General features: G+C 37.8%; 1 protein-coding gene across 6 annotated transcripts in view; it reads right to left on the bottom strand.

Moving 5' to 3' along the window:
* The window catches only part of SLC18A1 (solute carrier family 18 member A1), a 45,524-nt gene that overhangs the window by 18,401 nt on the left and 14,155 nt on the right, over window positions 1-12,968 (bottom strand). For all 6 annotated transcript variants that reach the window (XM_072796385.1, XM_072796391.1, XM_072796388.1 and 3 more), the window contains 4 exons: window positions 6,865-7,077; window positions 4,683-4,904; window positions 3,611-3,971; window positions 2,919-2,977 (listed from right to left, as the gene is read on the bottom strand). In XM_072796385.1, the coding sequence (XP_072652486.1) occupies window positions 2,919-2,977; window positions 3,611-3,971; window positions 4,683-4,806 (544 nt within the window). In that variant the 5' untranslated portion in view covers window positions 4,807-4,904; window positions 6,865-7,077. The remainder of the gene's footprint in view (window positions 1-2,918; window positions 2,978-3,610; window positions 3,972-4,682; window positions 4,905-6,864; window positions 7,078-12,968) is intronic.

Here is a 12,968-nt window from a genome sequence, read left to right as displayed (position 1 = left end):
TTTTAATAAAGCATGATCACTGCTTCCTGTTTTTGGAGTTGTCTTTCTAATCTCTCACACCTTAATCAGGATTGCATTTTAATTGACGTGAAGACAGAGAAACCACAGAAGCATAAACCAATTCATCACTTCCAGTGGATGGAAGTCTGGATTTTCACATTTCCTGCCCAAAGCTCACAACATCCTGTCCACTGGAATCATGGCTGTCTGAAAAGTACAATGCCCTTAGACCCTACTTCTCAATTCTTCATATTCAACACTCCGATTTGACCTTTGCCATTGTTGGGCTTCATTGGGTCATCTACAGTGAGGGAACAAAAACTATATGTAATTGAAGGACCATAGGCATTGGGTAGAAAACAGTATCTTGAGATCCAATCAGATATTTCCTCTTATCTTATACTGGAAAATATTTTAGCTAAATCAGATCAGTGAGTATGTAGCAAGTAATATCAAACATGGAACTATACTAGAAGATGTGAAATAAAGAGAATATTCAGTTCATGCTCTTTAAGAGGTTCCATCTACTCTAAGACTAGCATACACAAGACTAAGTACCAAACAGGAATATGTTATCAAAAACTAAATTATAGGGCATTGGTGGTAAGCTTGGTAAATCCAGACATGTCTCATCTCCATTTCAGGACAATGCCCTTGAAAGAAAGAAGAATTCCTCCCAAAGTATCTGAATCAGCAGAATTTGAATCCCTTTGCCCTTTCATTACAGATGTATTTGGTTGTTTGATGTCTTATAATCTTCTCCCATTACTTCCTGACATGATCACACTGTCTCCCAAACATGCACATGCTTGGTCTCTCTCTGCTGAGCTTCCAGTGCTTTCTCCTAGGACTTCTGATTTCCAGTCTGTTCAAGGTTAGCTATTCCTATGTCCTTTTTTTTTTTAAATGTCTTTTAAATATTTTACTTATTTATTTGACAGAGAGAGGGAGAGAACACAAGCAGAGGGAGCAGCAGGCAGAGGGACAAGCAGATTCCTGCCTGAGCAGGGACCCCAACCCAGGACTTGATCTCAGGACCCTGGGAACATGGCCTGAGGCAAATATAGTTGCTTAACTGACTGAGCCACCTAGGTGCCCCTATTTCTATGTCCTTTGAGAATAGTGTGACCAACTGTCTCAGTTTGCCAAGGACTTTGCATTCTGGGAGGTCCCTGAATTCCAAAGTAGGATGGCTGGTCACCCTATTTAGGAAAACCAAAACAATTTCTTTTTCACTTTACCCCCTAACGTTGGTTATCATTTTGCTCTTAATTACATTACTTATGGCTCTCAGCTGGGGACCCTTAAGGGTAGTAATGGACATCAACTTCTTTTTCTTTTTTTAAATATTTAATTTATTTTTTCATTAGAGACAGAGAGAGAGAAAGAGAGAGAGAGAGGCAGAGACACAGTCAGAGGGAGAAGCAGGCTCCAAGCAGGGAGCCCGATGTGGGACTCAATCCCGGGTCTCTAGGATCACGCCCTGGGCTGAAGGTGGCGCTAAACCGCTGAGCCACCTGAGCTGCCCCTTTTTAGTATTTTAAAAATCTTAAAGACATGCCACATAAGATTCCCTAAAGACCATACATCTGTTAGAATTAGGCCAACTCAGTATAGTGACACTGGTTATGGTGCAGAAATAATGTAATTGCATAGACTTAAGCAAGGACTTCAAGCTAAAGAGTTTGGGATACTCTAGCATTAACTTATTTTGCAGGGTGTTTATTATATCTCCCCTGGCAAGTATCATAAACTCCTAGGCTGGAACCAAGTCATTTCACTCTTTATCTTTCCCCAGTGACTTTTGCCATCAAGATGTATGCGTGCCTCATAAAGTTTTTTAGAGAGAATTCGAGTCTCTTTGATGAAATGGAGAATCCTATTAGTTTTTAATTTACTGTTTGGCATGCGCTGAGATTTTAGAATTTCAGTGAGCATTTCTAACTTGAATTGCCTCATTTTCTTTGATTTACCTAGAATTTTCACAAGTAAGCTGCAGTTCTCAGAACTTTACACATCGAGCTTCTGCTCTTTCCAGCCCTGAATGCAATGGATTCCTGTTAAGCATTGGTTGATAAGAGTCAAAGCTGTACACTGAAAGCAAAGAAAACTTGAGGAGGAGGAATAGAAAAAGCAGAAAAGTAATGAAAAGATAAGAAAAGCAGGAGGTATGTTATTGGGAGCAGAGTCAGCAGAGGCATCAGGGAGCCACTAATGGCTCCAGATGCGGCCTTCTCCTTCAATTAACCTCTAACCCCCACACATCATTCCCTCTTATTTTAATTCTCAGTGTCAATTTCCAAACAATATGTTTACTTACTGTTGTTATTACATCTGCGTTTTATTAGGACATTTATCTGATACTGGATAGACTGTCTTTCTCTTTCTTGTTTTTTTTTTTTTTTAAGCAAATTTATTTCTCTATCTAAGCTATAACCTTTAATGTCCTTACTTGAAGGCAGTAGACTTTTTGGTATTATCCAGTTGCTATTGTCCAATTTAGATTCTTTGTTGGTGGCTCTTTACCTCTGTGTATCAAAATAATAAAACTTCTTCCCAAAGATGGGATGTTTGTACTAACCTCATTCAAGGGACTACTGACACACACACACACACACACACACACACACACACACACACAGAGTCATATCTATTAAGACAGCTTTTACAATTTTCCCCAGCTGAAGGAAGTAAAGTAGCTGTTCTTCTACAGCAGAATATACAAATTCCAACTAGACTGATTTGCCATTAGTGTTCTAATGCCCATATCCCAAACTGCAAACCATTTAAATCAGTGTCATAGGCCATTTAGTCAAATGTCTAATTAGCTAATTTGACCCTACTCTCTTCACTGTAGTGCATGTGATAAAATCAAAGGTAATCAGTGAGAGAAATAAAAGAGGAAGCAAATTACTTACTAACTGTGGAGAGAAAGAGGATAACAAAGCCAGCAAACATGGGGATATGATATCCAATCCTAAAAGAGAATTAAAAAGAAAAAGGATACACTCCCAATAGGCATGCATATACTGAGACTATATTTTTTTCATGTAATTCTGAGCAGAAATGCAGTTATTTGAGTACATGATAAAAACATATTTCTGAATGCAAGTGTGCAGATGGGATATGACAACATTAATGTGTATAAGTAAATAAACAAACATGCATATTTACCCATAGACCCGGGTCAAAATCCTCATTTCCAGAAAGGATGGCCTAGTCAGAGTGCATATCCCTTTGAAACATCAGGATAATCTCAAACACTGCTAATAAGCCATTGCTCTAGATTGCAGTAGTCCTGCCTTCAAGCCATGTTCCAGAGTACTGAAATAACATCAGCAGTGTACTTCTGATCACTGGTTTGTTTGTTTGGTTTTTTTTTTTTTTTGGTGGGGTGGGGGATCCTCAATAGTCATTATACTACTAAGAAAATTTGAAGCCCATGGCATTTCATCAATATCATGTTATCTTTTGGGCAACCAGCTTTCCAAACAGCTGATTTCCCTGGAGACAATGAGTTTTCCCTTATAACTACTTTTATGATACCTTAGCCCATCATTCTCTTATTCCTGAGCCAGTATCATATAGAACATTGCACCCATTGAAATACCTGTTGGTGAGAGGTCCCACAAACGGGTTGACCAGAAGTTGCATCAGAGCCTTTGAAGCAAACAGAACACCAACCCGTACGTTCTCTTCCTCCAAGAACTTTGTGCCTTGGAAGCAGTTGTTTTGTTGTACTGGGATGGCTGCAGTGACTGGAGGGGGGATGGTGCCAGAATTGTCATCTGTCCATGTTGTGCCACTGGGTGCACTTTCTTCAACAGTCATGGTGTTGTTATCAAAGAAGGAGAAGATGGTGGAAAAGGCAGAAGTAAGGACATGCTGAGAAATTGTGGTGGGGCCAAGGTACAGAGGAGCATTGATTTCTTTGAACTCTGTGGCATATAGGAAGTTGGGTACGATGGGCACTGAAAATCAAGAAGAACAAGTGATAAGAACTAAGGATACTTTTTAACACTAATTGGTTCAGGGGGATTACTTTGAGCTTTATATTCATGCTCAAGGAAAGTGTCTAAGTGACATGATTTGAAGTCTATTAAAAGACTGTGCCAATATATTAGTAAGTTGAATTTAAATAAAAAAAAACACAAAAGATTGCCCAAATTCCAACCTGTATACAATTGATCCTCATTCTCCAAAATTCTGTATTGGCCAATCAGCTACTTGCTAACATTTAGTTGTAATCACAAATCAATACTCACAGAGTTTTCATAATTTTTCTTAGACACACATACAGAATAGGGGAAATTTCAAGTCATCAGATGTTTACTTCCACAGCCGAGGGCAAAGAAGGTAGGCTCTGTCTTACTGTTTCAGCTCTAATACAGAGATGACAGCATGAAAATGGTAGAAGCAAGAAAGTATAGTGCAAGAAGCTCCAGCCCTGGGGTCAGTTGGACAGGACTTGAACCCCAACTTGGCACCTAAGGCAAGTCACATAACATTTCTGAACCTCATTTTCTATTTTGAGTTTTCTAAGCATAAAAACAGAAATTCTCAAGTCCACTTACTGCTGAGTTTTAGCAAAGTGTTTGTTGCCTGCTGGGGCCCAGAGCAAATTAACCCAAATTAATTATAATTTATTAATTATGAATTGATACAAAGACACTCAAACATACCCACTACAGTTAGCAGCATGTTGTCCAGGAGCAGAGCAACAAACACCACCACCAGTACCAGCTTCCGTGACTTTCTCCCCTCCTTTAGCAAGTGCTGAGGAGTGTCCAAAAACCTCCTGAGCATGGTGACAGCTGGGGTGGGGGCGTCTTCTCCAGTTTCTTATGAAAGGTCCTGTTACAGCTATAGGTCTTCTGCAGCCTTTATAGAAGAAAGGAGAAATCCTGCTGGGACAAAAGAAACTCACTATTAAAGTGAAAGGTACAAGTAGTTGCAAATACTAGGATGGTGTTGAACCATTTCTATGCCTGTGTCTCTGCTCACTTCTTATACATCTCAATAATTCCACCTGGTTCTCAGATTGCCTTCTAAGAAAGCACTGCTTACCAGCTTTTTGTATCTGGAATTCTAAGCAGATTCTAGCCCTGTTCACCTAGCTCTGTGTCTCAAATGCCTATCATTTCAATGGTTTTTGTAGATATCTGAGGCCTACTTGTATTATTATTACTTGTTCAACCTTTCCTCTAAATCCATTCTTTTTAAAAACCAAAATACTGTTGTTTTAAAAAATAAATGTGCCATACCAAATTATGGTTTGTGTGCATGCACCAACCCAAAATTATAGCCTATATGGTCTGTATCACCCCCAAACATGTCATGTGCCACAAGTGTTACTTGTGCTGCCCACAGAGAAACTTTGGGCTAGACCAACACTGTCAGTTCACAGATGAGAAATCTGAGACTCAGAATGCTAGAAGAGCTGTTTCATACAATTAGTATCAGACTGGAATGAGACTCCAAGCTTTTTAACTTGCAGGATTATGTTCCACCACCTTCTCTTGTTCCGTGGTACTTAAAACACTTCTCTGTTGTCTGAACCATAAATCCCTGCTCAGGAAGGTGTGTTACTGTGTGTAAATGAAATACTATCGTAATTAGTTCTCTACTTAGGATTTCATGTCATTAAGTCACAGTATTCTGTTAAACTTCAGGTAATGGGGATGCCTGGGTGGCTCAGCGGTTGAGTGTTTGCCTTCGGCTCAGGGCATGATCCCGGGTCCAGGGGTCAAGCCCCTGCACATCAGGCTCCCCGTGAGGAGCCTGCTTCTCCTGTCTGTGTCTCTGCCTTTCTTGTGTCTCTCATGAATAAATACATAAGGTCTTTTAAAAAAAAACCTTCAGGTAATAGTTTCAGGGAAGACTATTTCTGTTTTGGCTTCTGTTGTGGTATCAACAATACTAATCATATATATTTTAAAATATATTACTGTCATGAAATGCCTAGGTTCTAAAATTTATGTAACCTTTGATTCAATAACTCTACTTCTAAGAACATATCTTAAGGAAAAGTTCAGAAATATGGCCAAAGATTTATGTTTAAAATTATGAATTGCTGAATTATTTATATTAGTGAAAAAAAGCAAACATTTTAGTGGTGGAATATAAACAGCTCTTAAAATCAATTTTTAAAAATAATTTCAATGTCTTAGAAATACCCAATAAAATATTAAGGTAAAAAAGGGTATTAAACTGTTTTTGCAGCTTGACCTCAATCACATAAAAAAATTATGTGTATACTTTAAAAGGCTAAAAAAATATACACTCAAGTATCAGCTATTATAATCACTGACTTAAATTATTTTCTTTTTGCTTTTCTGTAATTTCTAAATATTCTTTAATTAACTATTTTAATACAAGTAGTAAATAATTTTAAATGATTATCACTGGAGTTCAATAGTGAGCCTTGTTGGGAGTGTCCTAAGCCCTGAGTTACTCTGTTCTATTCTAAGACCAGAGCTAGGAGAGAAACATCATCCACACTACAGTTGTAAGTGACCAAGTGGTCCCCACCGAACCAAAATCCCAGAGTTTTAACTTTTAACCAGAAAAATGCATGCAGTGATTTAAGATCTTTTAATTCTCTATATAAATAAGGTGTTTCTAAATGCAAATTTACCTAGGATACATAAGGAAGAAAATAAGAGATGAAAAAAAAAGGCAATAGACAACTAGAAGATGTAAAATGGGTAAGTACAATAAAGACAGATCAAAAACCACAACCAAATGAAACAAAACCAAACCAAGAATTTGCCAACCAAACTTTACCGTAGAGTCAAAATTCTCTGTTAAGAGACACAAATTATAAGGAAGGATTAAATGTGTCCAGGGAAAGAAACATCTTACCTTAGAGCCCATCTTGTGTGAGGTACTCAGATATTGGCAGCTGTTAGCGGTATAGCAGGGACTCTGTTCTCTGAGTGGTTGTGCTGATGGATTTATTGCCACCTGTTATCTGAGGATGTCATGTGTGCCCTTTGTCCACAATGATTTAATTGGAACTTCCAACAGGTTTCATTCAGAGCCTTAGTTCCCTGCGTCAGAGGCAGGAAAGCAGGACTGGAGAGGATAAAGAGAGGGGGAAATTATTCAACCAAAGATGGACTGGGCTGGGCTGTTTTTCATCTGTGCTTATCTATCATTGAATTCATTAACTCTTGCATAGGTCTGAATATAAATTGGAAGAGAGAATGAAGCCAGAGTACAGTTCCTGTCCCTTGCTATTTAGTCGAAGAGACTCCAATGTACTCCAGTTGCTTTCCCAGAAGAAACAAATCTTAAAACATCCACCAGACCAAAAGCAAGAAAAAACAAAATCAAAAATAAATCTATGCATGTTGTTCTCAAATCATAAAAATCCAAGCTCTATGTCCTCTGTAAGGCATAGATTGTGCTGCATCTTTGCATCTCAATGCTAGCTGATTGCCTGGAACATAGTAGCCTCCAGTAAATACTTCTTGTATGAATGACTGAATTAATGGCTACAGGAGAGAGTGTGGCTCATCGTTAGGTTCTTGGAGTACCACTACAGTTCTTTATTTTTCTGAGATTAAGAATTATTAGTGGGGCAAAGGACATAAACAATTCACCAAAGATCAAGAGCAGCAGTAGAGGTTTCCAACTTATGGCCCCTCCTAATTGTTTTGAACAACTTGGAGACTTTTACTTTTGGCCAAAAAAGGAGTTTTAAAAGAAACCTGGAAAGAGAAATAAGGGGAAGAGGCAAGGAAATTAAGGGAGCATATGAGTTTCTTATTTCTGTGTAACAAATTTAATGGCTTAAAATAATACAAATTTATTATCTTAGAGATCTGGAGGTCAGAATCCAAAATAGGTTGTATTGGCAAAAAATCAAGGTGTTGGCAGAACTGCAATTCTTCTAGAGGCTCTAGGAGAGAATCTGTTTCCTTGCCTTTTTTTTTTTTTTAGCTTCTAGAAGAGACCTGTATTTCTTGGCTTGCAGCTCCCTTCCACCTTCGAGTCAGCAGCAAGGCGCTAACTCATTTAACACATATTCTCTAGCTCCCTCATTCTTAGCTTCCGGTCTATTTCCTTCACTTACAAGAACTCAAGTAATTGCATTGAGCCCATCCAGATAATCCAAAATCATCTCCATCTAAATATCCTGAACTTAGTCACATCCAACAAAGGCTCTTTACCACATAAGGCAACACATTCACAGGTTCCGGGATTTGAATGTAGACATCTCTGGGGGCATTGTTCTGCCTACTATAGGGAGCATAGCATACTACCCCCTCACACATGCCGTGGCCTGAGTCTTTATGAAGAGAGAGGGTTGGGGCCAAAAAATGGAGGAGACATATTTATTAAATGTCTTTATTAGACATTTACAAGACTCCAGGCATAAGGTAGTGTCCTACATGAAACCCAGGGGACACTTCTGCAACCATGATGTCTACCCTAAGTGCAATTCTGGTACACTGAGGGCTTAGGAAAGCTACCAGCAAAGCAAAGCTATGACTAATAGTGAACACCAGCAGCAGAGGGCTTGGTTGGAGCACCTCCACAGTGAAGAAAAAACTGTTCTGAGTTTTTTTCCCAAAAAACTGGGGATGCCCCACGTAACTGGAAAGCCATGGCTTATGAAAGCTGAGGGCCTGAGAAAGCAGGTACAGGTTAAAAATCATCATACTTTGTGCACTAATAGAAACAACAGCAATAATAATAATAATAGTTATCATTTTTGAGCATCTATTATGTAAGGTATGTTTCTAATACATGTATATATTTGTATTTATATTAGTACTCACAGGCTAGCCAAGTCTGGGCTGTTCTCACAAATGCTCATCACTGTTAATATTCAGAGTGTTGTCTATTAAATAGGAATGAGCTTTTATCTTCCTCTTGTTTAATTTTTTAAATATTAATTCCAGTGTAGATAACATATAGTGTTACATTAGTTTCAAGTGTACAATATAGTGATTCAACAGTTCCATATAGTACTTAGTGTTGATCGAGATAAGTGTACTCTTAATCCCCTTCACCTATTTCAACCATTCCCTTACTCACCTACCCTTTGGTAGCCATCAGTTTGTTCTCTATAGTTAAGAGTCTATTTTTTTTTTGTTTGTCTCTTTTTTCCTCCCTTTGTGCATTTGTTTTACTTCTTAAATTCCACATATGAGTAAAATCATATGGCATTTGTCTTTCCCTGGCTGGCTTATTTCTCTTAGCATTTTACTCTCTAGATCCATTCATGTTGTTGCAGATGGCAAGATTTCATTTATTATGGCTGAATAATATTCAATTTCATTGCATATATATATATATATATATATATATATATATACACCATCTTTTCTTTGTCTATTCATCTGTCGATGAACACTTGGGCTAAACCACTTCCATGGTTTGGCTATTGTAAATAATGCTGCAATAAACATAGGGATATATATATATATCCCTATATATAGGGGTCCATATATATAGGATTCCAGTGTCCATGTCTCCTCTTGTCATAAAAACCAAAAGAGGCTGGGCCACTCTGCTCCACCTTGGACTTCTGCAGCAGCCACTTCTCACCCCCTTCTGATGCCTGCAATGCGCCCCCACCCAAAGACGCTGGGTTGCTCCTCTTGGCTTTGCCCGTTGTGTCACAAGCCCACTTGTGGTTCTCCTTGTTGGTGAATTAGTGTTTTTGAATTAGTGTTTTCATATTCTTTGGGAAAATACCCAGCAGTGCAATTACTGAATAGCAGAGTAGGTCTATTTTTACTTTTTTAGGAAACTCCATACTGTTTTCCACAGTGGGTGCAACACTTTGTATTCCCATCAACAGTGCATGAAGGTTCATTTTTCTCTACACCAACACTTTCTTGAGGGTTTTTTTACCCATGCTGACAGGTATGAGGTGATATCTTTGTGGTTTTGATTTGCATTCCCCTGATAGTCAGTGATGTTGAGCATCTTTTCATGTGTCTGTTGGCCATCTGGCTGTCTTTTTTGGAAAAAAATGTCTGTTCATGTCTTCTGTCCATTTTTTAATTGAATTATTTGTTTTTTTTATAAGTTCTTTCTATATTTTGAATACTAACCCTTTATTAGATATGCCATTTGCAAATATCTTCTCTCATTCAGGCTGTTAACTTTTAGTCTTGTTGATTGTTTTATTTTACTTGGCAGAAGCTTTTTTATTTTGATGTAATCCTAATAGTGTATTTTGCTTTTGTTTCCCTTGCCTCAAGAGATATATCTAGAAGGATGTTACTATGAACAATGTCTGAAAATTTACTGTCTGGGCTCTCTTCTAGGATTTTTATGATTTCAGGTCTCACATTTAGGTCCTTAACCCATTTTTTAAAATTTATTTATTCATGAGAGACACACAGAGAGAGAGAGAGGCAGAGACACAGACAGAGGAGAAGCAGGCTCCATGCAGGGAGCCCGATGTGGGACTCCATCCCAGAACTCCAGGATCACACCCTGGGCGGAAGGCAGGCCCCAAACCGCTGAGCCACCCAGGGATCCCCCCCTTAACCCATTTTGAGTGTATTTTTGTGTATGGTATAAGAAAATGGTCCAGTTTCATTCTTTTGCACATAGCTCTCCAGTTTTCCCACCACCATTTGTTGAAGAGACTGTCTTTTTCCCATAGCATAGTTCTTGCCTCCTTTGTCAGAGATTAATTGACCATATAATTGTGGACTTATTTATAGACACTCTTTTGTCCTATAGATCTATGCATCTACTTTTGTGCCAGTACCACACTCTTTTGATTACTACAGGTTTGTAATATAACTTGAAGTCTGGAATTGTGATACTTCCAGTTTTTTTTTTTTTTTTTCTGTTTCAAGTTTACTTTGGCTATTTGGGGTCTTTTTTCATACAAATTTTAGGATTATTTGTTCTAGCTCCGTGAAAAATGCTGTTGGTATTTTGATAGGGATTGCATTAAATGTGCAGATTGCTTAGTGTAGTATAGACATTTTAAGAATATTTGTTTTTCCAATCCTCAACTGGGGATTTCTGTTTCTTTGTGCTGTCTTCAATTTCTTCCATCAGTGTTTTACAGTTTACAAAATACAGGTCTTTCACTTCTTTGGTTGAGATTATTCCTAGACATATTATTATTTTTGGTGCAATGTAGGTAAATGGAACTATTTTCTTAATTTCTCCTTCTGCTGCTTCATTATTAGCATGTAGAAATGCAATGAATTTCTGTACATTGATTTTGTTTTTTTTAATTGTTTTTTTTAAAGATTTTATTTATTTATTCATGAGAGGCCCACAGAGAGAGGCAGAGACACAGGCAGAGGGATAAGTAGGCTCCCTCCGGGGAGCCTGATACAGAACCAATCCCAGGATCCTGGGATCACAACCTGAGCTGAAGGCAGATGCTCAGCCACTGAGCCACCCAGGTCCCCTGTACATTGATTTTGTATCGTGCAACCTTACTGAATTCATTTATCAATTTTTCTTTTTTTTTTTTTTTTTTTAATTTTTTTTTTTTTATTTATTTATGATAGTCACACAGAGAGAGAGAGAGAGAGAGAGGCAGAGACATAGGCAGAAGGAGAAGCAGGCTCCATGCACCGGGAGCCCGACGTGGGATTCGATCCCGGGTCTCCAGGATCGCGCCCTGGGCCAAAGGCAGGCGCCAAACCGCTGCGCCACCCAGGGATCCCTCATTTATCAATTTTTCATCCTCTTTTTAAATTTCTTAATGTAAAAAAAATAAAGCTGATGTATATACAATGAAATGCAAATTAATGTACTATTCATGCTAATAGTAGCTATACAAACAGATACAATTCTTTTATCAACCAATTTGGGTTTCTATCTTTTGTCTTTTAAGTCATAAAATGTTCATAACTTTTGACCCAGCAATTTCACTTCTTAGGAATCTATTCTAAGAAAATAAGCTAAAATATGCAGGGAATATTATAGGTACAAAATTCTTATCTTAGCATTTAGGGAAAAATTAAAAATATCAAACATCAAATATCCAACTATAAAAAATCGCATAAGTATGTGGGCTTGAAGAACTTTAGTTGCTGTTAAAACAGAGAAGAAAAGATTATTATGAAGACTACCTAGAAAAATTTATGCATATACATAGATATTATAATGGAAAGTGAAAGGTAGGACATAACACTTTATATATATTCATGGCAGAATTATGCACAATTGTCAAAAGGTAGAGGTAGCCCCAAATATTCATTGATGTATAAATAGGTAAACAAAAAGTAGTATATCCATATAATGGGCTATCAAAAGTGGGATATATCGATACAGTGCTTCCTTAAAAAGGAAGGCAATTCTGGGGCACTTAGTGGCCTAGCTGGTTGAGCAACCCTGTCTTGGTTTCATCTCTGGTGAAGATTTCCTGTAGGTTGGGAGACTTATCCCCAGAGTCAGACTCCACCCTCAGCTCTGAATCTACTTGAGATTTTCCCCTCCCTCTTCCTCTACCCCGCCCCCCATGCTCTTTCTCTCTCAAATAAATAAATGAATCTTAAAAAAAAAAAAAAAAAAGGAAGGAAGGCAATTCTGACACATGCTCATCTTGAGGATGAATCTTGAGGTCATTATGCTAAGTAAAATAAGCCAGTCACAAAAAGACAAATACTGTATAATTCCACTCATAGAAGAAGATATCTAGAGTAGTGACATTCATAGAAACAGAAAGTAGAATGGTGGTTTCCAGGGTCTGGGGGAGAAGAGGAAATGAGGAATTCTTATTTAATTCATAGACTAAACTAATAGAGTTGCAATTTTGCAAGATGAAAAACTGGAGGTGGTTGCACAACAATGTAAATATACTTAATACCACTGAACTGTATGCCTAAAAAATTTTAAGATAATAAACTTTATGTATATTTGACCACAACTAAAAAAGGTTCAAAACTTTATGTATACTATAAAAATATACCTATAAAAACTCCACTCAAATAGGATAAATACACTTCTATTAGTGGTTATGCTAAATG

This window comes from Canis lupus, chromosome 24, assembly GCF_048164855.1.
Source record: "Canis lupus baileyi chromosome 24, mCanLup2.hap1, whole genome shotgun sequence".
NCBI lineage: Eukaryota > Metazoa > Chordata > Mammalia > Carnivora > Canidae > Canis > Canis lupus.
Note: the sequence above shows the minus strand (reverse complement) of the source record. Positions and strands in the feature narration are given on the sequence as shown.